We start from the raw sequence: 24,000 nt of genomic DNA, 5'->3' as shown, positions 1-24,000 counted from the left end.
GTGCCAAGTACACAGAGCCCAATAAATCTTAAATAATAATGATAATGAAAGTATATCATTAGCTAATGAGTGCTTATAAAGTACTTTGCAAACAGAAAGTGCTACACAGGCACATAACAATTATAAACCACTGTGTCAAGCAACAGAAAGCCAATCAGGATGAACAGAAGGTGAGAGCTGAATGAGGAGAGAACTCAGCCACGGCTAAGTCCCTGCCAGCCAAACACTCACATTCCTCCAATGGTGACAGTGGCACAGGTACGCTCTGAAAAGGCAGGCACCGTCTCTGTGGCTGGGCTGGCTGGTCTAATGTAGTCCACAGTCACATTGACCTGAAAACGAAGAATTAAGGGAGTTAAGTAAGGTTTGGAGTCTGCAACATAGCTCACTAGCAGCCATACAGGCCTGCAGAGTGTGAAATATCATCTCACTCAGTTTGATTTTCTGGGTCTAAGATTTTAAAAAGCAACAACTCAAACACAGCTGAAACACACATGGGGAGAAAATATCTAAAAAAGCTTTATCTGATAGAGGACCGTTATCCAAAATATACAAAAAACTCTTAAATCTCAACATTAAGAAAAACCCAATTCTAAAATGGGCAAAAGACTTGGACATCTCACCAAAGAAGACATACAGATGGCAAATAAGCATACAAAAAAATGCTCCACATCATATGTTATTGGGGAAATGCAAATTAAAACTATGAGGTACCACTATAAACCTTTAGAACAGCCAAAATCCAGAACACTGACAACACGAAACGCTGGTAAGGATGTGGAGCAACAGGAACTCTCATTCGTTGTTAGTGGGAATGCAAAATAGCACGTCCACTTTGAGAGACAGTTTGGCAGTTTTGTACGAAACTAAAGATACTTTAGCCATATGCTCCAATAGTTGAAAACTTATGTCCACACAAAAACCTGCACATGAATGTTTACAGTAGCTTTATATATAATTGCCAAAACTCAGAAGCAACTAACATGTCGTTCAAGAGGTGAATGGAAGAGAACAGAATATTATTCAGTGCTAAAAAAAAATGAGCTATCAGCCTACGAAAAAACTTGGAGGAATCTGAACTATATATTACCAAGAGAAAGAAGCCAATCAATAAACTACATACTGTATAATTTCAACTATGACATTCTAGAAAAGGCAAAACTATGAAGACAGTAAAAAGATCAGTGGTTGCCAGGGGTTAGGGGACGAGATAGGGATGAACAGGCACAGCGCGGAGGATTTTTACAGCAGCGAAACTATCCTGTATCATACTACAGTGATGGATACATGTCATTATACATTTGTCAAAATCCACAGAATGTACAACACCAAGAGTGAACCGTAAGGTAAACTATGGACTCTGGGTGATGATGTGTCAGCGCAGGTTCATCAGTTATAACAAACGTACCAGTCTGGTGAGGAATTTTTGATAGTGGGGAGGAAGCACATGTGCTAGGGCAAGGGGGAATATGGGAACTCTCTGTACTTTCTGCTCAATTTTGCTGTGAACCTAAAACTGCTCTAAAAAATAAAGTTTAAGAAAGAAAGAAACAAACAAAAGACGACTGACACTAAAAGAGAAAGGCTAATGGCTGAACATTTCAGGACCACAGAAATTATACTCGACAGAGAAAAGGTTTGCAACATTCCCGCAGGACTTCTAGAGATTATGGCAGAGCAGTTCTTTAACCTTTTCAGACTCCTTTGAAATCTGCTTTTAAAAAATATAAAATGCCTCTATAGAAATTCAGCAAATTTCATTGTGCCATGAGTTCTCAAGGACCAAGTTAAGAACTATCAAGAAGAACAAACAAGATAACAATCACAAAGATGCCTGGGACTGGTTTCACAGTATGTGCATCAAAACGACACAGCTAACAATACCCATTACCAAAGTTGGAGTAAGGAAGTTTTGAAAAAAAAACAAGGATAGAATGGACTAAAGAACCTCTGGTTTTAAATTAAGAAAGGATATATATATAAATAGGTTAGGAAGTTAGGAGCCTAAAATAGGAAAGCTGATTAATCCTATTATATGCACTAAATATATGGATATAGACATACTGAGCAATGCTCTTTCATTATGAAACTTTTTAAGATAAACATGTTTATGTATTAGAAACAAATATATGATATTCCTTCGCAAACATACAGGGTCTATTTTGTAAAATTAAGTAATACACTTGGTTTTGGTCATGGTCAAGGTTTACACACCTGTACTGAAGAGATATGTTGGGTCAAGCAGCCTGAAGCCCTTCCCACAGTCTGAAAGTCCAGAATCCCCTTTTCTAAACACATCTTTAGTTTCCACTGATCAGGTTAAAGGCAGCATATTGCACAAGCATCAAGTTCAGCCAAACTGCTGGTGAGCACCATTAAAATCCTTTCAAACTGTCTGTTCCTCAAAAACTCATTTTAAAAACGAATATGAAAAGGACAGCTGCTTCAAAATTTTAACTGTCACATCACTCACTTGACTACTCCATCTAATCAAGATTTTAAAAGCAACAAGGAGCCATATTAGAGAGAAAGCCAATTAAGGGCTAACACGGTAAGGTAAATCTATCTTATGAGAAGTACTGTCATAATACAACAACATAGAAGAGAAGAAAATATAAAGATGACTCCTCAAGTGAGATGTGTTCACTGAAATTATTGCTCAGTCTTATTCACCTGTCTAAAGCTAAGGAGATGGGTAAATGTGAGGAATGTGATCAGCCTGAGGGTGGGGGTGGGGATGGGATGGAACAACAAGTACTTCCAACAAAGAGGTTTTAATAGTTTCCCTCTATGCAGCTGGCTAGAGTTACTACAGGCCAAAGACAGGGCAAGGAATGGGAGGTGTACCCACAAAGAAACGAGCAGGGCTGACTCACATCCCCAGAGGGGAAGAAGTTCTCCCCTTGTTGTCTATGCTGCTACACCCTGGAACTCTCCTCTGGCAAGGTCCTACAACTAAGCTACGGGAGCAGGAAGAGGGCCAGGAAAGCACCTGGATATCTGCTGAAGTCATGGCAAAATCACACAGGAAGTCAACAGTGTACAGAAGCTAAACCTCAAGGGCACCCACACCACGGAATGTAAGTAACTCAGGGCCAAGTTTAAAAAGGGCCATAGCCACAGGGTATGGTCCAATTTGGGGCCTTCAGTGGGAAGCTGAAAAGTACGTAGAGATGAACAAAGAGGTCCACATATCTTTGTGTTTTCACTCAATTCATCTAACACACTCAAGCCCTCAATTCTAGTACCAGGGAACAAAATTCATCTCTGCTTAAAAATAAACTACGTGAATCTCAAGGTTACCTTGCACCTGCCAATGCCAAGCTGCCTCCTCAGCAGACAGGAGTAGGACAGCGGCTCTTCAGTGCAAATATATTGCACAGAGTCAACATTAGCTCTCTACCCAGAGAGAGTGCTAATTTATCAAGAAGGCTGCATGAGTAATGGTGGTGGTGGTGACGATGATGGGGGGTAACGATAACAACAAACAAAAATGAACACCTGAGCATCTCATCTTCCAGTCCAGAAGGCCAAAAGACAGGCTATCCCAAAACTGTCTTCCAAGGAAATCAATAGGAAGACAAGAAAAAAAAAAAAAACTTTAATCTTCAGTTACCAAAGAACTGATAACTACATTCATCTCCAATTCATTTTTTCCTATATCTAGAGAAAGAGAACTGAAAATAAGTCAGAGTAAGGAGCTCAATGGGGAGGCAACATTATTAAAGAAAATCTCAAATACAAATGAGGCCCTAAGAATAGCCCACAGCCAAGACACACACCTGCAGGCAGCTATGACAAACCAGGAATTAAAGTCAGTGTGTAATTAGCATTTATGTCCCTCTCCTGTGGATTCTGAGATCTGTTCCCCTATCTTGGAGTTTTTCATCTCTAGATACTCATCACTGACTTGTCAATCACCTGAAGAAAAGCTATAGTTTAAACAGTTTCAATTAAACTAACTGCAAATCTTGCCAATGTCTTCATCTGAATAAATGATAACCTGAATTTTGTGCTTGTGGGTAAGCATATGTGGAAGGGCATGCCTTAAAGAGAAGCAATCGGTTAATGCAGATGTGTTTCTCATTTTTCAAGCAAAGAAACTCCTGGAATGTTTGGTATACAAGTATTTTACATATACATCACACAATGGCAGGGCCTTATCCCTCTTTACAACAATGACTACAAGGAGCCCTGGGCTCTTGCTTGGTTCCACCTGTCATTCTCTTACAAATGAGTCATATCACATCTTTGGTTCTCACTTTTTCTTCACCTGGAAAATGACAGCACTAGACTAGAACCTTGCAGCGTCACTGAGCTCCAGAATTCTAGAAGATAACTTAGCCAGACCCGGTATACTACACAGTGTTTTCTTAGACCTTCATAATTCCTACCTTACATTTACTATAAACTGGAACACACAGAGTGTAAGCTCCAGGAGAGGAGACACCAGGTCTTTTATTCACTGAAACTGTTGTCAAAGGCCCTGTACAGCAGGAGCTTATATAGTAAATATCTGTTCCATGAACAAAGATATGTAATCAGGAACACTTTCAGACATAAAATTCTGAAGGACACGTGAAATGAGGTTAAGTATTCTTACTACCACTTTGTCAAGCCATTGACCATTCTGCTGTTTTATATAACAAAAATACACTAATTTAAAGCATGGGGAAGGGGAGCAGTATTTTGAAATTGGGATAAAGCTTAAGTCAAAGCCATTCCTATAAAAGATTAGACAAGGTTTATAAATATATATAAAACTTCCCATATTATTTGTTTCCCAAAGAGGGTATTAAAAGGTAGCAGGCAATCTGATTCATCCTTGGTCCATTAAATTGTGGAATTTTCCTTGAAAGCAATTTCAAGGACCCTTCAGAGGAACTAAGATGAGAACTTAAGACCAAATTTATATCTCAATCTCTTAGAAAGTCTGGAAGCAGTTTAGTATAACAAAACTAAGGAATTCTGAGGATGTATGGATATTCTTCATAAAATTAATTACTAGAAAAGTGTCAAACCAAAGAACTTCATAGACTTTATGATCATTGCTGATGATAACAAAATGACAAAATCTGCATAAAAGCTAAGGGAGGGAGAGAAACAACTGCATACCCACAACATTTTCAGGCCACAGCCTGAGTTTAGCTTTAGTGTAACTAGGGCTGTTATGTGAGGCTGTTTTGCATAATTACCATATAATCCCAACCACTATTCAACACGGCCAATCATCAATTCACTAAGAGCTGTAATAAATACCTTGCCTCTCAAAATAAGCTCTTACATGACCGTCACTCTCATGATAGAATTTCCAGGTAGTTATGGAAAGCTTCTTTGCACCCCAGACACAGAAATGACAACATCATCTGGGCAAGTCTGGCTAATGCAGCTGGGAGATAAAGGTAAGAATAAAATATTTTACATAGCTTAGATAAGAGCGTGGACTCTGGAGCCACCAGGCTGCAAAGTCTGGTCCCCAGCAACTCTACATATGAGCTGTGTGAACTTGGATAAGTCAGCTAACTTCTCTGTGCTTCAGTTTAACATGGATAACTCTGCTTGTCTCACTCTTATAAGAAGAAATGCATTAAAATACCTGATGCATTGAGAGAAGGGCTGACTGGTAGTAAACTCTGTGTGTCAGTTATTTTTAGATAGACAGATTTTGTTAGAGGAGAGCCTGGCACAAAGTAAGTGCTAAATAAGTATCTGTGAGATAAATACAAGCATACATACACATACACATGAATAAGATGCATGCTGACTTAAATCATGAGACTGCTGAAATCATTAGACAAAAAGACTCAATTAAATACACTTTTCTCCTTAAGGAGCCGTAGCAAACAAGAATATACCTCATACATATTCATCCCAACTTAGAGATAAGTAGGGCTTATTTTAAAGAATGATACACTATTTAGTATTTATTTAGACATTTTCCAGATTAATTCTGCAGGTATCAGTTATTGGAGATTTTATTTACCAAAGATAAATGAAGCAGAGTGTGGGGAATCATCTCAATTAACAGGTTAAGTAGAGATGTTGTGGGAGGATGCGCCTCGCCTCACTAAATTAGAAAGACCGCGAACAAAGAGATCAACATTCTGTTTGCTCTGGACATAACTGGACCTTCCATAATACTCTTTAATGTTTAATATTCTTGATATTTTTCTTTGCTAAAAAGCACCTCATGTAATTACTCTAAAAACATAAGACAGATATACATTTAAAGTTTTGAAACACACTTCAGTCATCCACGCATCTAGATACAGGAGGAGCTTCAAGATAAACTGCCGCAGAGCCTCCTGGTCCCGTTTTGGGCAGGCTCTCGGCTCACCTCTGAGCTAAGCGGTCCAGTCAGGGACAAGTGCTTAGGGAGGTACCTAGCTCTCACCTCCTCCCAGGCAGCACGGGGTGACAAAAAAAGCAATGAGAGTCACAAATGAGAACAACATACGTATGTTCACATTTAAAAAGGAAAAAGCAGATGAAGTTATTTTTAATAATATTTCTTATTTACCTGAAAATATCCCAAACATTATCATATCAACACATAACCAATGTAAAAAAAGTATTGAGATTATTTTCTTTCCCTGACGTGAAGTCTTTGGAACTCCGTGTGTATTTTGCAGGTACAGCACACCTCAATTTGAACCAGCCATGTTTCAAGTGCTCGACAGCCACATATGACGATGGTCACCATATTGGACTATACACGCCTAGACTACCTGTTGTGGCCCAAGTGTCTTAGCCTCATTCCTCTATTGTATGATCCTACCTTTTGTGGTTCCAACTTTATTTTGTCCTGGGAACTTTTGTTGTCTTATATGTTATGAATCCTTGTAAACACTTTAAAATCAAATATGAAAAGACAGTATGAAAAACTAGGTATAAAATAATAAAATGTTTCTCTTTATCTTTTAAAAATCTATTACCCGACTAGACTAAAAAGATAAGCCATTTATGTTTCAGTTGCAAAAAACAATTTCGGCTGTGAGAATAAATTTGTACAAAGGGAAATAAATCCTCCTAATTTGTAACTACAATTGTAAGAATATATTTTGTTTAATAGTTTGATAAAGATGCTTTCCAGTGACTTCTACCAATTCAATGCCTGGATTTTATTTATTCATGATTTGCTGACATAATTCTATAATTCTTTACCTTAGTATCTGAAATTTATTCTAAGGGATGGATGGTAACTAGAAACTCGGGTTAAAGAAATATCTATTTTTGTAATCATGATTAATGCTTCTGCTGAGTATTGATATTTTTGGAAAGAAAATGTGCTATTGGTAGATGTGAACTATTTATTTTTATAAACACAATCAAAAGCTAAAATTTATATGTTCCACTTGCACATCTTTGAGCTCAACTTTCACAAATACATTGAATAAAAATTATACATCTACACTGAAAAGATAAGGAGACATAAACCACCATTCCCTTCCTACCTCTCCAATCTAGCCTAGATGTATTCTGTAACACCCACTTACAAATCATTGTAATTAGGTGCTAAGACTGGTTGTTTAATTCACATGATTTATGTTGCTTTCTCCTATCTACAATCACCCTTCCAAACTCTATCCCACAGAGTCAGAACTGTTTTGAGCACATTTCATTTTCATCAGTGGAATGTTAACCTACAGTGCTTACAAACCTCTATAAGCACAAAGTCAAGGAGCTTTCTTACTTGATGGATTTCTGACAAAATGAACCCCTTATCCTCCACTCCTTGCTGGACAGGCAGATGCTTTTATCTGTTTTGAGGGGAAACGTAAAATCCAGCTTAATATGGGGCCCCTGGAGATGCTAAGAGTCTCTATCTGACATTAGGCATTCATTTAAGAGAACATCACTACTCCCTGAAAAACACTGAGTCTGCTAAATATTTAATTAGAAGCATACACAGGTTATGAGAACCACAAACATACCTGAACATATTTTATATAAGGGGTCATTAGAGATTGGCAAAGATTTCTAGAAGTAGAGATAACCTGATAATAAACATAACATTAAAATGGCCAGAAAATATACTGCAGTTTATTATAGAGGTAAATAACAGGCACATATAAATCATTAGGGAAATACAGTTTTGACAACTGAAAATATTTCAAGTAAATCTGAGAGGATCACAGAGAAAAACAGAGAACATTATTTGAAAATAGCCTTGCTGCTGCCAGCATTTTCATTAATCCTCTTGATTTTTAAGTCCTTATAAACCCACAAATATATCTAAAAAGTGTAATCTGTGTTTGTGCTAATGCTCCAACCATTATGTTACTCATTACTGTCTCATGGTATAACTCATCCCAATACCTAATTTTAATGCAAGACTTTTTGTGCCTAATGAAGAATACCAGGGGCTCCAGAAGCACTACTGGAAACTGTCTCTTGGGTCCCTTGAATGTCTCTTCTTCCTACTCCTCTGAGCTGCCATCTCCCACTGACTGCCTTCCTCTAGAGGATGGAAGTTGAGTGTGGGTCTTTTTTCTCTTCTATACAAGTGTCAATCACAGTCATCTGTGTCCAAAACTTCCAAGGTCAGCAGCAGTCAGGGGAAATTAAATCACTTCGTCCAGAACTCTCCCTGGAGGAGTTCCAGCCACACAAGCAGCACAAATATACGGAGATACTTATGCCTTTGTTTAGAATACACACAATGTCACCCAGGCTTTAAAACAAGAGCAGTAATAAAACTAACACAAGAGGCTCAGGGGTATGAAGAAAGGAGATTTGCTTAATGGCATCCAAGAAGAATTACTGGGGAAAAAAGGGCTATTATTAAGACATGGATGAAAACAAAAGATTACATCATATTTTTTCTGCAAATATATGCCAGTGCTATGAAGGAAATATCTCCACTCACCAAAAGGCCAAAATGGGAAACCTAAGCAATAAAAGTGAGGGCTAAAGTATTCACCCTGCCAACGGTTCCAATAAATTCCTGTTGCTCTGGGGGCTAGGTATTGCTTGGGTGAGCAAAGTCAGTATAGAAAAGTCATCTTGCATTCACTAAAGTTCAGAGCACACCCATTTCTCCACATGCCCACGAGCTGGCATGTAGAAGTCAGTTAGAAAAAGGAAATACATATTCAGGTTAGTTAACTAAAGGAACTAAAAGAAGTGTATCATGACCTAAAAGGAGAATTATGAAGAAAAAGATACTAATTCTTAAGGAATGCCTGCCAATGGCACAAAGAAAAACAGCCCAAGGATACAGCTCTTCTGTTACATAAATTATTCTCGGTTTTGTTGCTAAGAAAAGATTCCGAGAGAGTCAGGTGTGAACATCATAGGCCTTTCTTCCTTTAGACACACCACTCTCTCCCTGAACTGCACACAGAAGTTAGAGGCTTACTAAATGAAACGAAGTTCCTTGACCCTTTGGTCAAGGATGAAAGACCATCCTGCATTGCATCTACGTCCACCTCCAAATCCAGCTCTTCTGACTTACCCTCACTGTTTTAAAAAACAGTATATATGCATACAGCCAACTCCCCAGCCCACAAATAGAAATACATATTTGGAAACTAAGTGATTAGCACTGGACAAGAAACCTAGGTCAAATGCAGCATTTGCATCCCAAACAGTCCAAATTTATAAGTAAGCTAGCTCTAGGCATCTGTACAAAGAAGCCTTCTCCCAGACTCACAGTTCTCCAGTTTCCACTGCTAACTTATCAGAGACATGAAGCAGAAATATTGCTCAGGTTCTTCAAAAAATTAAAAATAGAATTACCATAACATCCAGAAATTTGACTTCTGGGTATATTCACTTCAAAAGATTTGAAAGCAGGGTCTCAGATATTTGTACCCCATGTTCATAGCAGCATTGTTCATAATAACCAAAGGTGGAGGCAACCCAAATGTCCACCGACGAATGAATGGATGAAGAAAGTGTGATATATACATACAATCGAATATTATTCAGCCTCAAAAAGGAAGAAAATACTGACACATGATAGGACCTGGATGAATCTCGAGGACATTATGCTACGTGAAATAAGGCAGTCACAAGAAAGAAGTACTATATGATTCCACTTAAATGAGTTACCCAGAATAGCCAAGCTCAAAGAAACAAGGAAGAACGGTGCTTGCTAGGGGCTGGGAGGAGGAGGGAATGGAAAGTTGTTGTTTAATGTTTCGGTTTTGCAAGATGAAAGAGAGATGGAGATTGGTTGCATGACAATGTGAATACACTTAACACTACTGAACTGTATGCAAAAATGGTTAACACGGCAAATTTTATGTAATGTGCATTTTACCACAATTAAGTGTGTGTGTGTGTGTGTGTATTGTTTTGCTTAGGCTATTGTACTCACACGTTGCAAAAGGAAATAACTTAGCAGCATGAGCAGGCAGAGGCCAGACAACTCTTATGTCAATCCAGCCAATTTCAGAATCTCTTTGAGGAATTGAAGAGGATATTCCATTACATTCCCAGGAAAACAGGTGATTATCTAAAGGCAATGATACTTAGAAGTCATGTCCAATAACCCATTAATAAAGGAGGAGAAGTCTCAGGTTGTCACAGAGGATAAACTATTCCACCTTTCTCCGGATATAAAGTACCTTGGTCTATTTTCCTTCTTTCTAAAAAGCAGAACCAACTCAAGCTGCACGTCTAGGTCCCACAAGTCTAACTAAACGTGGGTGCTTGACCATTTCTCAGAGGCAGTAGTAGAGTGTTATAGAGTAGTCCCTAGCTCTCTGACTTCCTTTAAAATTGTCACATAATTCTGAATGTCTTCTGCTCTGACACATTCCCTCTATGAGGAAAAGACCTCCTTCGGAGATCTGTCATGCGCAGATCTACACTTTGTAGGAATTCCATCATTGATCCCATCATAATTTTCCCACCTCTATCGAGTTCTCCAGTTGAATTTAATCACTATTGTCCATGCTTTTGTCTAATGAACTTTCAATTTTCATGTGACAGGAACTTAAACTGGTAGAACATCTTTGGAGCAAACTGGCAACTGTACTAAGATTTAATACGTGGATGTCCTTTGACCCAGCAATTCTACTTATAGGAATTTAGTCTGTAGAAACAAAGATGTATGTACAAGTTGAACATAAATGCACATTATGCATTAAACATAATAGCATAATTATAAGTTGTGATCTAACCCCACACTAGCCCACGAGTTCCAAGTTGGCAGTGACCACAGCTATTTTCCACTAGTGTATTACTAGCACTTCTCAATAAACATGCTGTAGCTGCTGAAACAAGGGAGATCTACACATTCTGCTACGGAAACATGTCCAAATTAAAAAAGCAAATGCACAATCGTACCTATAATATAATCCTACTTGTGGGAATAAGATTCAGGGTCACACATAGAAACAGAATCTGGTGGAATATACTTAACATTGTTAGAAGGGCTTATCCTCAAAGGAACAATTATAGGGTATTTTCAACTTTTCACATCATAAATTTCTGAGATTAAAAGTTTTAAATTACATTTAGAAGAAGGAAAATTAGGATTAAGTTTAAAAAAATAAACTAACAGTTAGTTGGAATAAAATATATAAAGAAAACATATATATTTACAAGAAAAAAAATGGCCTGCTCATAGAGACTTCAATGCTGACTCTTTCATCACACCAGCTCCCCGGCTGAGGCCAGGGTCACCACTCAGTACTGTCTGCCAACCAATAAGGACTATGCAGGGCAGGCTAAACCCTGTTAGAAGGACACAATCATGAGGGCTTCCAGGTGCCCAGTGGTGTACTGTTTCCATGGCAGGTGGGCATCACTATCTGCAAATGAACTGCCATCTCACTGTGCACTGATAATAATGCTGCCACCACCACCTGCCTGCCATATGTTTTCTGTATTAGTCACGTAACAAGGAACTGCATTTCAGCATGCTGGTCACTAACAAGTCTGATAGGACTGGTTGATGGTTGTTAATACCTAGCTGTAGCCCTTCATACAGCTAAGGAATAGTGGATGAAGGATGTAAAATATTACTTTGCCAACTGGTCATTCACTAAGCCCCAACATTCTGCAGCAGACTAGCCTGCTGTTCTTCCTTTAGTTCCAAGGTCAAGAGCTACTAACGTCTGAAGGACTGTGCCCATCCCCAACTCATGCCCTGTGATCCTATTTTCCCATCAGTAGAGCAGACAAGGAGCACAGACTTCCCCATGTGACAAACTGAATTCATTCTGTCCCCCTAAATCATCACAGCAGTCGATAAAAACTGATGTCAACCTGGGGGGTTTTCTTTTGTAGTTTAATATAATGCATAGATTAGCAAAGGGTGTGACATCATAAATCAAGAATTGGTGGTGATGCAACACGACACACAGCAGCAGATAATCTGGAGAACATGATAAAAGTTGGTAAAATACGTTTGATGTATCAATCAAGTGCCTCCTCAGTCACTGCCCCTGTTAGTAAAGCTTTAATTCATACATTCACACCTGCATATACCAAAGCAGCTCAAAATATAAGGCTTGTTATCTACACTTAGTCAACACACTAGGAACTAGTTTCCAAAAAGAGGGAGAGTAGAAGGATTTTCAAAACTGAGTTTAGGTAAAAGATAGTAAATATGCAAAAGTGATTGGAATCAATCAAGCATGTTAACCAAACCTCTCCTATCCCCATTAATAATGAGAACTTAAAGGTGATTATCCAACAGCACTTTCCATGAATTAGCAAGTCACTGGGCAAGTATACGTTTCCTTTAATGAGGGGACTCCTAGGACATTTCAGTTGCCACCCCTATCCCCACTCTCAACATCACTTAACTCAATGGATAAAATAACAGCCAGCAATAGCATCAAGAAAGAAACACCAAGTACTTCTTGTCCTTCATTAACCAGCCATTGTGCCAACATACAGATGTACCTTTCCATCTTTGAGATAAAATTTATACAATATAAAATTCACCATTCTCAAGTACTCCAATTTAGTGGGTTTTAGTATATTCACGATGCTGTGCAACCATTGCCGGTATCTAATTCCAGGACACTTTCATCACCCAAAAAGAAACCCATTACCCATTGATCAGTCACTCCCATTCCCTCCTTCCCCAGCCCCTGGCAACCATCAATCTACTGACTGCTTTGGATTTGTCTGTTCGTGACATTTCACATAAACGCAACTATAATAAGTGGTCTTTTGTGTCTCATTTCTTTCACCTGGTATAATGCTTTCAAGGTTCATCGAGGCTGTTCCATGCATCAGTACTTCACTTCCTTTTATGGCAGAGTCTACACACTGTGTGCATATACCATATTTTGTTTATCCATGTAGATATACTTTTGAGACTGCAGCCATAATAAGAGAAAGTACACTGAGAACCACTTCAATAAAAACTTACTATAAGGATAAAAATCTTACTTTTCAAAATAAGAGAAAGTGCCTTGGGAATCAGTTGAGAGCGCAACTGATGGCATATGCAGAAAAACAATGATTAACAAACACAACTAAGCCGTCAGAGTCAACCATATGAGAAATATTTTAATCTCCTAATCTGACCACTTCAGAGAACCGCAACCAAATCCGTTTTTCCTTCTTAAAAGCTACTCTCTCATAAAGAGGAAGAAATCTCTCAGTGCCTATGTCTCAGGGGATGGTCCAAATAATCAACCAATCAACCAGGCACTTCAGAGGAAAGCAAATATCCTCACAACAGGCCATCTGCTCAGGACAAACAGCACAGCCACTGCTGAGGATGCCACAAGCGATACAGCTATAAACTATGGAAAGATTCTTCCAAAAAATACAATTCCTATAGGCTTTTACCAAACTCTTACCGGCAGCATTTGCTTCCATATTTTCTTGCTCACACTCACTCACTTAAAATGAACCAGACTTAATTCAGGTTTCAACGATGCTCCTATCTTCATTACTTAGCCTGGTTGAATATATCCTTGGTACACATAGCAATGCATCTCTCCACGAGGGGTCATGTGTGGTAATTTCTATATGATGCTCTTCATATCAGCTGAACCAACTTCTCTCCTGCTTTCACCTCCAAGAGTCCAAAGTGGAGAAACTAATGATAAATTCTTCTATGGCACAGGAGTAAAGAAATGAACACAAAGTCCCAATGAGCTCTCCTCCATAATTTAGCATGGAAAGAATTTTTATGCTTCTGCCATTAAAGAAAGTGTCTTTTAGTAGATGAGATAATATCTCAAGAACAGGAAAGTTGGTTTACTCATTAGATAATTTTTTTTTCATTCTGAGGAAGATTAGCCCTGAGCTAACATCTGCCGCCAATCCTCCTTTTTTTGCTAAGAAAGATTGGCCCTGAGCTAACATCTGTGCCCATCTTCTTTTATTAAATTTATATGTGGGACGCCTGCAACGGCATGGCTTCATAAGCTGTGTGTAGCTCTGCGCCGGGGATCCAAATCGAACCCCAGACCACTGCAGCCAAGTGTGCAAACTTAACTGCAGTGCCACTGGGTAGGCCCCTCATTAGACAACTTTTTTAGCCATAAATTAATCTGATCATCCTAAGACCAACCTAAGAAGATGGTGATGATATTTTTTTTTTTATGCTTTTTCTCCCCGAATGCCCCCAGTACATAGTTGTATACTTTAGTTGTGGGTCCTTCTGGTTGTGGCATGTGGGATGCTGCCTCAACGTGGCCCGATGAGGAGTGCCATGTCCGCGCCCAGGATCCGAACCAGTGAAACCACAGGCTGCCAAAGCAGAGCACACGAACTTAACCACTGAGGCACGGGGCCGGCCCCAGTGATGATATTTTAAAATATCCTCCACTATAGAATAACCATAGAAGTTCAGACAATTCCCTGGGAAAGAAGAACAAAGCCTAAACTTCTAGCAGCTTTAGAGGGTAATGGGAAAATGCCCAGAGAGTATGAGGAGCATTCTGATACAACCACCAAGATTACACAAAAGCACCAACCTCCAAACACTAGAAAATCAGCAATTGAGGTTTCAAACTACAGATGAGAGTTTACTGCAATCACTGGCCAAGATCTTCCTGTAAACTACCCTAAGGAGAGATTTCTCAAACAATCTCAAAAGAATAGTCTAAAGCTCAATCAAAGAGTTCATTTCAGAACAACCAGCAGGTGCAGGAAATAGAATTCAAACTTATTGTATTAGAAAAAATGCCACATATATATATAACTCAGAACAGTAATGCATATACATATACTAAAGAATAACAATGAAATTTCAGGTTAATTACATGCTGAAATAGAAAGGATAGGTCCATAATATACTATTTTCTCTGTAAAAGGTAAACCAAGATGCATAGGCATGTTCAGATTAAATAGACTGATGCACTTATAAATAGAACCTGCATAAGAAACGGCTATAACTGACAGAAGGTTATAAATTGAACTACTGTATCATATCTAACAAAATGAGTATTCTGTTAGTGACGTCTGACAAAATTCCTGTGAGTAAACATCACAATAAACATAAGAATATAGCAATTAAATCAATAAAACATCCAATGCTAAAGTATGGGGTTCAAAAGTCTAGTTAGGAACTCGTAAGCATGTTAGAGATACTCTGTGATGTGGAGCACATGGGAGAAGAACTACCTAACTGGTATTGGTCTAACAAGCAACTCTCAAACCTGAAAAGTATGAATATAACCAATTTTTAATAATTCCACAATCTATCAAGCAATCACTCTTCATCTACAAGAGGTTTTTCTTTTGCTTCTCTCTCTCTCTTTTTTTTTTTTTACATTTTTGCTGGTCTTGAACATTCGGAGAATATTTTTTTAGCTGCTTAGAGGTGGCTGGGCTGTGGTGATGGGGAAACCACATTAACAACGTCTATAACAATAATAGTTTCTCAGAAGAGTGAAATAACCTGTCGAAAAGTTATGCAAGATGGGTCTTCTGCAATACAAAATGGCAAATTCATACAATTTGGAATTAGGTTAACTTACAAAGAGTGAAAACAAAAAGTGCATCTGTTTAGTAAGTTACTTTTTAAAAAATAATTAAGATTTAAATATTTTTATTATATAATTAAAGACAACTTTTAAAATTCTAACTCAGTTAACTGAGCTTTTAAGGGCTAGAGTAAAATGGATGACGTATTTAAAATAAGAAGGAAAGGGGCCACAGTTATCACCTAGCGCAAGCATACATCACTATATAAGAGAAAGCAGATTCAGTAAAGTTATATGAATTCCCCAATTTAAACAGAAATTCAATGAAAGAGTTATGACTAGATCCTAAATGTCAGAGCAAATAAAATCTGAAGTACGAGAATAGTAATCCACAGTAAAATTAAGTCATTTCAGTAAATTAAGTCTGTTATATGCCTGGACAGAATTACAGTCCAGCAGGGTTAGCCCAAGTCTGAGTCATTTTAGAAGCTAAAATTTAAACCCTTAAAATAAATGGATGGTACAATGCCAGGGGCTGAAGGAGTAGTTCATGAGGAGGCCGAGAGATAGAGACCTCCAACTTCTCTTATTGACTCTGCTTCTCTCCAAAACTACCCAACTGATAGCTACACTTCCTGTTGATCTATACGAGCAAATCAAAAATAAAAATACAAAGAGACTATTTTGTTGCTACGTTATTTTCAAAAAAATTAAGAATAATGGAAAGTAAAGTAAGCATTAAGAACTAGGCTAAATGAAATTTAAGAAAAAAGGAATAAAGATTAAAATTAGAGAATTAAAATCTCAGGAAACATAAAAGGTTGACTTTTTATTTTTATTTTATTTATTTTTGGGGGGAAGATTAGCCCTGAGCTAACAACTGCCAGCAATCCTCCTCTTTTTGCTGAGGAAGACTGGCCCTGAGCTAACATCCAGGCCCATCTTCCTCTATTTTATATGTTGGACAGCCACAGCATGGCTTGATAAGTGGTGCACAGGTCCCTACCTGGCATGCAAACTGTCGAACCCCAGGCCACTGAAGAGGAAGGTATGAATTTAACTGCTGTGCCACCAGGCTCATCCCAAAAGGTTTATTTTTTTTTTTTGAGGAAGATTAGCCCTGAGCTAACATCTGCTGCCAATCCTACTCTTTTTGCTGAGGAAGACTAGCCCTGAGCTTTTCCTCTACTTGTTTTATATGTGGGACGCCTACCACAGCATGGTGTGCCAAGCGGTGCCATGTCTGTACCCGAGACCTGAACCGGTGAACCCCGGGCCGCTGAAGTGAACATCTGCACTTAACTGCTGCGCCACCAGCTGGCCCAAGGTTTACTTTTTTAATGAAATAAAATACACAATACTTAAGGGGGAAACAAGCTATGACACTTCTTAAATGACCAAATCCTGTCTAAAACAGTATTCAACACCATCAGTTAATACATAGGTGTTTCCTTGTCCTTAACTCCTCTAAACTGTAGATCCTCCCAGCGTAGAAGTCTGTGATTTCATATTTTCAGTGAATCTAGCTGATTCCATCACATAGTATGACCTGTTTATTAAAACATAAAATAAAACCTACCATAGTTGGTTTTGAAAGTTGAAAAAATTTTGATTTTTGACCACATTACCTTAGTTCAAAAAAATCTAAGATGAACACAGATTGGTGAAATAAATTATCATACAATCATGGACTAAAATGACATAAAGCCACTGAAATTATTACATTAAAAGTTCCTTTAAGGGCCGGCCCAGTGGCGCAGCAGTTATGTGTGCACATTCTGCTTTGGTGGCCTGGGGTCGACCGGTTCGGATCCTAGGTGTGGACATGGCACCGCTTAGCAAGCCATGCTATGGTAGGCATCCCACATGCATAAAAGGTAGAGGAATATGGGCACGGATGTTACCTCATGGCTAGTCTTCCTTAGCAAAAAGAGGAGGATTGGCAGATGTTAGATCAGGGCTGATCTTCCTCAAAAAAAAAAAAAAAAAAAAAAGTTCCTTTTTAAGGATGTGGGGAAATGTTCGAGTTATACTGTCAATTGGGAGTGGGGGTGAGGGCGGACATATAGATGGATTCAACTAATAGACATATATAAGTAACAGAAAATATCCCAAAATGTAAATAGTTATTTGAATTACTTTTATATTCCCATTATACTTTCCAAACTTACTACGACGAACATATATTGCTTTTATAATCAGGAAAAAAAAATAACCATAGAAGGAAAACAAAAGATCCTCAGAGTTAAGGTGTGATCTAAGGTAACATTAGTTAGTGACCCTCCTTGAAAAGCACTAAGTTGTGTGTCACTGACAAGAGGGGAGGCTAGATTCCCTAACTGTAATTCTCCAGAAGGCCTGTGACCAATTCTTATTCAGTGCTTGCATGTTCCTACTTCCTTATTTTCAAAAATAACAGCACAGACCTATGCTAATTGTGTATAACATTTAACGCAACCTTTAAAAAAATTTTTAAAGGGAATTCATAAGGAGATTTATATCTGGGAATTGCAAAGGAATCCTCCATCTTTTCCTAGCAGTGGGAATGCTACCCCTACTGAAGTGATGACAAGAACGGATAAAGTGATTAACACAACAAAAATGGGCAAAAATCTGAACTTGCTATATAGCTATATAGCCATATGGCTATACAGCCAAAGTGAAGCCTAGACCTAAACTGGTTTAGTCCTTTAAAGAAACGTGCTTATGAAGTTTCAGGTAACAGAAAGGAAAATCATAGAGATGGCCTTCAACACCTGTTCTGTCTCCAGTGACCAAGGAAAGAAGATCTAATTACAACAGAAAACTTAGCTTAGATGTTTACAAAAACAAAATCAAACCTCACTACTTTCCTAAAAATGAGGCTTTCTTCTATAATTGCCTTTCTATGACGAACTCAAAGAACTGACAAATAATTTTTCTGGGATGACAAATGACAGTAGTACTGAGGATATATATAAAATCTGGCCTTTTATTTCTATCAAAATTTTGGTTAAAATGCACTCAATTGTAAAAGGGACACCATTTAAAATCAGTGGAAACTTAAAGGTAACATCATGGAAAAATGACAGTATAATAATATAATATTGTATCTGCATAACCAGTTTGCCTTCATTTTTTTAATAAAGCAGCATTTCTACTTCATTTTGTTTTCAGCATACCCCATACTTAGACCCAGGCTAAATCCGTAACTGCTTCTCAGTTGACTATGATATGAGCAACCAGGAATCATCACTCTATACTATAAATAATAACAAATCTCTCACCTGAAGTATCAGGTGAAGTACTTTAAACCCACCTCATGGTATTATATCAAATTTAATGAATATCTGAATTCACTAATGACTCTTCAATTTAACAGTTTACCTTTCAAAAATAAATGTATCAAACTGACCAAGAGTATTCTGAAATGCTGGATTGATTGAGCATTCAATTGGGAAGTTGAAAAGCAGGGTATCCAACATCCAACACTTACTTCTAACTGATGATCAAACAGTAATGGTTGGATAGGTAAGTTCAGGAGACAGAGAATCTTACATTTTGAGCTTCAAGTTTGAGACTTTCAGAGACACTGAAGCTAAACAAAAAAAAAAACAAACAAAAAACCCTGCTGAATGGGGAATACTTTGCCCTCTATTTAGCTTCCTTTGGGTCACAGTAAATTAAGTTCTCATCAGACGTCCTGTCAGTTCCCAAGGGAACTCTTATCAGGCTGCAAAGAATGTGCCAGGAATCTCAGAACAGGAGGAAACAAGATATTAAGAGTTCTTTCCCAACTCTCCCTTCCCCAGGCCCACTCCCACTTCCTCTCTGAGTCAGGCAGAGCCAAGTCTGAGCCACTGAGCACCAGGGCATCCAAAAGATGTTCTGAAAAAGGACAGGCAATCTGTTAGACTGCCATCTTATTAGATTGGTTTGGAAGACAAAAGAGGACAAAAAAATGCTGGCCACATTTACGCCCTCCTCTCCCCCCACTGCTCCTCTTCCCTCAGTTGACCTTATCAGCATATAGAAGAAAACCAGTTCATTTTATCTGCCATATTATATACTGCTCCCTGTTCTTAATATTCCTAAGCCCTGACTCAGTAGTCTGCTGTTATCGATTGAGCTCCTACGATGTGCCGAGCATTGCACTAAGCGCTTACCATATATTACTTCATTTAATGTTCATGACAGGCCTGAGTTAGGTAACACTACTCCAGAGATGCAAACTCATGTCTGTTTGGGTCTAGAGACCATATGCTAAAACACTACAAATAGCCAACAATAGGACACTGATTAAACATTCACTTGATATTAAATGATAAAAGTACCTCATATAGAAGACAATTTAATGACACAGGGAAACCATCATATTGAAGGTCACAAAACAGTAAGTACCATATAATTACTAGCTAAGTTGAAAATTATGCAAATACCAAAATACATAAAAAGAAAACTGGAATAATATACAGTCAAGTATTAACAGATGCTATCCCTGGGTGGTAGTTTTTCTTTTTTGCTTTAACTTCCCCTTTTTCAAAAATATTTTTTTAGAATGAACAAGTGTTGCTTTTGTGACTGAGAAAGCCAGCAGTAAATGTTATTTATAACAAGGGCAAAAACAAAATACAGTATCATAAGGACAGAGTGAACAATATCACTAATATTAGAATTCATAATTGTATTTTCAAGTAGGAAAATTATGGCCACAGAGAAAACTAGGCTGAAGTTTTACAGGACACTTGTAAGCTTTCCCTAAATTGTGCAGATCAACAATGACAACCCTTTAGTACTTTTAAGCACATAAAAATGAAATGGAAATGGAAAGATACTATTTTGGGTCATACGTATGAAATTTTAACTATTTATGATGCTAGCATTTGTGGAAAAAGAGAGAAGAATACCCACCCACAAACACATCTGCCTATACAGGCCTAAAATATCTCTAGAAGGAGTCACAAGGAAATGTAACACCGGTTGTTTGTGAGGAGGTAAATCAAATCGGTGAAGGGCCAGGGTAGAAGGGAGCTCTTCAACTGTACACCCTTTATTATCACTCGAGATCTGAACCAAGTGAATGTATTACCTATTCAAGATTATTAAAATTAAGAAAAAACCACACACACAAAAATAAAGAGAAAAACGTAAAATAGTGTTTATTGGTTTCCTAATAAAGAAGTGTCTAAAAGATAAAAGATATGTTAATTTAAATGTCTGTCTATTTTACACAATAGTTTGTCAAAAATAGTCTATGTTTCCATATTGGCTTTCCTGCCAAATGACTTCAAAATGTCTGTTTAAGCAGATGAAACAACCAAAAGCATTTATTTTCTTGATGTGACTTTGAAAATCTTTAGGAGAAAATAAAAAAAGAATCTCTGCTTTACCCATATATGTGCTTTCTAAAAATATCTACATCTATTTTTTCCTTAAAGTAGAGAACATGTTATATTATGTAAAACAAAAAAATGCTTTAAATTATGTCTTCCTGGCTGTTTAAAAATTTAAAAATGCTGTAAGGAAAAGTATCTTTGCCTTGCCATAGAAATCATACCAATGCAAAAAGGAGTTTCTGCAAGAAAAGGAAGAAATGAGGACCTTCAAAGACATCAACCCTGCACTGCTGCTCATCAACCTCGACACACAGGGCTGGAGGACACAGACGATGACACGGAGTCAAGGAAGAAGGAAAGAATCAAATCCAAATGTGGATTCCAGGAAGCTAGGCCATGCAAGGAGAACACACTTCCCCCAGACTCTGCAGCAGGCCACAGTGTCATCCAAACAGTTATTCTTTTATTAGTAGATATAGTGTCCAAGCCCCTCACATGCTACTTGTGCTTGGGGCAGCACCAAGCTGATGTGTCACTAGAGCACCCAGCAAGGACACATACAACCTGGCCCATCAACTAGAATCCCCCAGGGAAGGGAAATCCAGACTAAAAGGGGTGACTGACTAATTTCTTCCTCATTTGTGTTTTCCCCTTTTCCAAAAACAGAAGGAAATGACAGTTAAAACAGACAGAGTTTTAAATGTAGCACAATATTATGTAGCCTGGAAAATTGTGTGTTTACCCAAGAAAACCCAAGCCCAAGAAGAAACTAGAACCATCAAGCAAACTAAGTGAACTCTGTTTAGAGAGAAGCTAAGGCTGTGTCAACTCTGGGATTGAACCAAGTTTCATGTTGCTGGGAGGAAGAACAGAAACAAGAAAAAAATGGCATTTAGCAAATCACTTTTTTCCTCTTAAGGCCAGAGAGGTCCCAGGGATCTACTGCAACAGCCAAGTCAGACACTATGGCAGATGGGGCATGCAAATTGGAAAATGAGAGCTACAAGCTTAGAGTTTGCAGTTGTTCATATTGATGGTCTAAGCACTTTTGAGGAGGGGGATGAAAACTGAAAGGAAGAGCTATGCAGGGGAAAAGGAAGAATAAACAGAAGAAGGAAAACAAGGAAGTTACAGACAGAAGGAAAGAAAGAAGGAGTTGTGTCTGCACAGGAGGAGACATAAGAGACAATCACACCACTTTCACTCTGAAAGGCGAGAGAGACATCATAAATCTAGGCTTAGTGATCTTATTGCTATTTTCCCTTTGGAAAGCTATGATTAGGGACCACCGAGCCAGAAATACTGAAGAGCAGCAACACGACTCATCTTTGTCTTTCATCTTCAAAATCTCTCACATGCTGGGGAGTTCAAACCGCATGCTGCTTTTCTTCCATACAGCTGGCAGCACCACCGGCAATGGGAAAGACTGGTTGAAAATGTGAAAAAGTGCCGGTTCGACGTCAAGGAGTCAATCATTCTGATGGATTTTGTTTCTAAAGCCATTATTTCAGAATTTAGTGAACTGATGAATGATGGAGGGAAACATACACCAGCCCTCAAATGAGAGAAAACCATCTGAAGACAGACAAAGATCCTAGAAAAGGGAGAGAAGCAGGCCTTGCCAATGGTAAACATGACTGTAACCCCAACTATAAAAATATAAACATTTCAGATGAAAAGATATAAAAGAGACTCTGACCATAACTCAGTAACATAAGCAGAAGTGGGAAAAGAATGAATTCAATCTCCTAGCTTTCTCTTGGGGAGGCAGGAGTCTGGTGGGTAGAAGAGCCACTCCACAGAGGTGGTAAAGATTTATATTACAGCTCCCTCAACAAACAGGCCTCCAACATGCAGGGCTCACAGTAAGTATAAGGAGTCACCCAGTGGTCACAGGACACAGGGACGTGGTGTCTCACGCAAACATGCACAGACACCCCTCAAACCGCCTCATTTTGGCTATCACAGGTATTCACATTCATTGATATTTAAAATAAAACAAATATTTGTTGTGAAAATATTACACTTTCAGAAATGTGAAAGGATCAAGTAGGTCAATTAGCGCAAACAGGGCAAAAATATCCACTCCCCCTCTTACAGACGAGAAAACCAAGGACCAAAATAAAGGGACCTATCATCCAAGGTCATGGAGCTATGTGAACAACAAGACCAGGTCTGGGACTCCAGCTGCCAGAGTTTTCTCACATCCTATGAGGTGGGGCCAGTGTCAGGCAATGGAATCAGCCTGCCCCTCTATGGTGGCTCTCCAGAATCACTACTAGGAAAACTACGCATTTATCAGTAGGAGGAGTTAGAGTCTGATTAGAGATACCAGGATGACTAATTGAGCCTTTCTGGATTCTTCAGTAAGATCATCTTTTTAGAGGATGGAAAATAGATTCCTTCGTATTTTACACATTAAGAAAATAAGGCAAAGTGAAAGAAATGAATTTGTCCCAAGTGTAAGAATTTGAACATACTCATCTTCAGCTGCGTATCTTCCTGCCTCTGAGGTCACAGAAATGTCCTAGGCTACCTCTTCACTTTAATGTGGGCTGACAAATTGTAGACAAGGCTGCAGGTGTGCATTTGAGGTTCTGGGTTCTAGTCTCACCCTGAGGAACTTAAACAGCTCCATCCTTTCTGCCCTGCTCCAAATTTATTCCTAATGCTGCTATCTCCTTCGACTCCCTCCCCATACTAGCCACCTAAGAAATCACAGCTGTCCAAACAATATGCCCATTCTACAAATAAAGAAAGAGACTTCAGGAACTTACTGACCACACGCTTAAGATTATATCTCAACCAGAAAACCAAAGAAGCCACCCCAAGCT

General features: G+C 38.4%; 1 protein-coding gene across 1 annotated transcript in view; it reads right to left on the bottom strand.

Moving 5' to 3' along the window:
- Window positions 1-24,000, bottom strand: part of SND1 (staphylococcal nuclease and tudor domain containing 1) — a 402,639-nt gene that overhangs the window by 223,978 nt on the left and 154,661 nt on the right. Inside the window, exon 12 of the mRNA XM_046669618.1 lies at window positions 232-332. Coding sequence (XP_046525574.1) covers window positions 232-332 — 101 coding nt within the window. The remainder of the gene's footprint in view (window positions 1-231; window positions 333-24,000) is intronic.

Source organism: Equus quagga, chromosome 8, assembly GCF_021613505.1.
Source record: "Equus quagga isolate Etosha38 chromosome 8, UCLA_HA_Equagga_1.0, whole genome shotgun sequence".
Classification (NCBI taxonomy): domain Eukaryota; kingdom Metazoa; phylum Chordata; class Mammalia; order Perissodactyla; family Equidae; genus Equus; species Equus quagga.
Note: the sequence above shows the minus strand (reverse complement) of the source record. Positions and strands in the feature narration are given on the sequence as shown.